The sequence below is a fragment of the Trichinella spiralis genome (genome assembly GCF_000181795.1).
Source record: "Trichinella spiralis strain ISS 195 chromosome Unknown Scfld4359, whole genome shotgun sequence".
Lineage (NCBI taxonomy): Eukaryota > Metazoa > Nematoda > Enoplea > Trichinellida > Trichinellidae > Trichinella > Trichinella spiralis.
In genome coordinates this window covers 1-1,130 of record NW_003531298.1, presented here as the reverse complement: position 1 = coordinate 1,130, position 1,130 = coordinate 1, and the positions used below count along the sequence as shown (strand labels likewise).

The 1,130-nt window shown below is 56.3% G+C and overlaps 2 protein-coding genes across 2 annotated transcripts; both read left to right on the top strand.

Annotated features, from left to right (window-relative positions):
* Positions 1-29: 29 nt before the first annotated feature.
* Tsp_13764 (hypothetical protein) lies at positions 30-457 on the top strand (the record flags this gene model as incomplete). Its single annotated transcript, XM_003367389.1, is given in 3 exon segments — positions 30-113; positions 132-266; positions 331-457. Coding segments are annotated over 3 exon segments (346 nt in total), but the record flags the coding sequence as incomplete, so codon positions are not given.
* An 8-nt stretch (positions 458-465) lies between these two features.
* Positions 466-1,107, top strand: Tsp_13763 (hypothetical protein; the record flags this gene model as incomplete). The annotated part of the gene is made up of 1 exon (XM_003367388.1): positions 466-1,107. A coding segment is annotated over exon 1 (642 nt), but the record flags the coding sequence as incomplete, so codon positions are not given.
* Between the last annotated feature and the right edge of the window lie 23 nt (positions 1,108-1,130).

Sequence of the window (1,130 nt, the reverse complement as noted above, 5' to 3'; positions counted from 1 at the left end):
AGAATACGGGGTTTGCAGTACGGTTGCAGTATTGCCGTATTCCGAAGAGTCAAATTGGGAAGTGTAGACGAACCGAGTCGAAGTGCAAGGAAGGACGATCGAGCGAGAGACTCGTGGGTACCTTATTGAAGGGCATTCGACTTACCGTTAGGAACAACGGTAGTAGCTCGGGTATTCGTACACTTCGAGCGTGCAGTCGCAACGTACAGAGTTATCGGAGTTAGGGAACCGGAAGACGTCCGCGAAGGAGATCGCCATCGACGAGAGTTTTGGACCCCGATCGCTGCCCACGCCGTGGAAGATACACCTAATCCACTCTTTATTATACAGTCCACTCACTTATTGGCCGGACGAACGAACGTCTGGTCTATTCATACCTGAACGTCAGATTACTGTCGCTAGTCTGACTCTAACATTGGTCCTCCGAGCCGGAGCCGAACCAGCGACCTATGGATAGTGGATACCATGGCGTCCTCTGCGAAATCACGGAGCAAGAGACTCGTGGCCCTCAAAGATCGGCTGAACCGACTGTTGGCAGAACTGGATGAGTTGTGCATCAGTTCCGCCGATGTCTTTGAGGTGGAAGAGCAGGTCTCGTTAATGGAGGAGTCGTTCCGGGCCGCAGACGCGCTCCAAACCGAAGTGGAGCTGGACCTGGAAGGGGAAGAGCGGCAAGCCGCGATAGATGCCTGGGCGTTATGTCGCCAGAACTACCGTGAGGGAAAGGCTCGTGCACGCGCAAGGATGGTTGAGGCGCGCGGAGAAGGCCCCATCGGTAGCGGCAATGTTAGCGCGGGCATGCCGGCGGTCCGGTCCAGCAATGGGAGGTTGCCAGAGGTGACTCTCCCGAAGTTTACGGGGAAGGTGTTGGAATTCCCTTCCTTTTGGGCCCAGTTCGAGGCCAACGTACACAAACGGAATGACTTGGACAACGCCACCAAGTTCACCTACTTGTTGTCCAACACCGAAGGGACGGCGAGGAACGCCATTGAAGGCATCCCGCTCACTCCCGAGAACTACCCCCAGGCCGTGGACATTTTGAAGAAGCGTTTCGGTCGACCGAGACAAGTGATACGCGGACTCCTCTGCCCTATGGAGGGAGCCAGCGTGCCGCGAGATGTCGGCGCGGG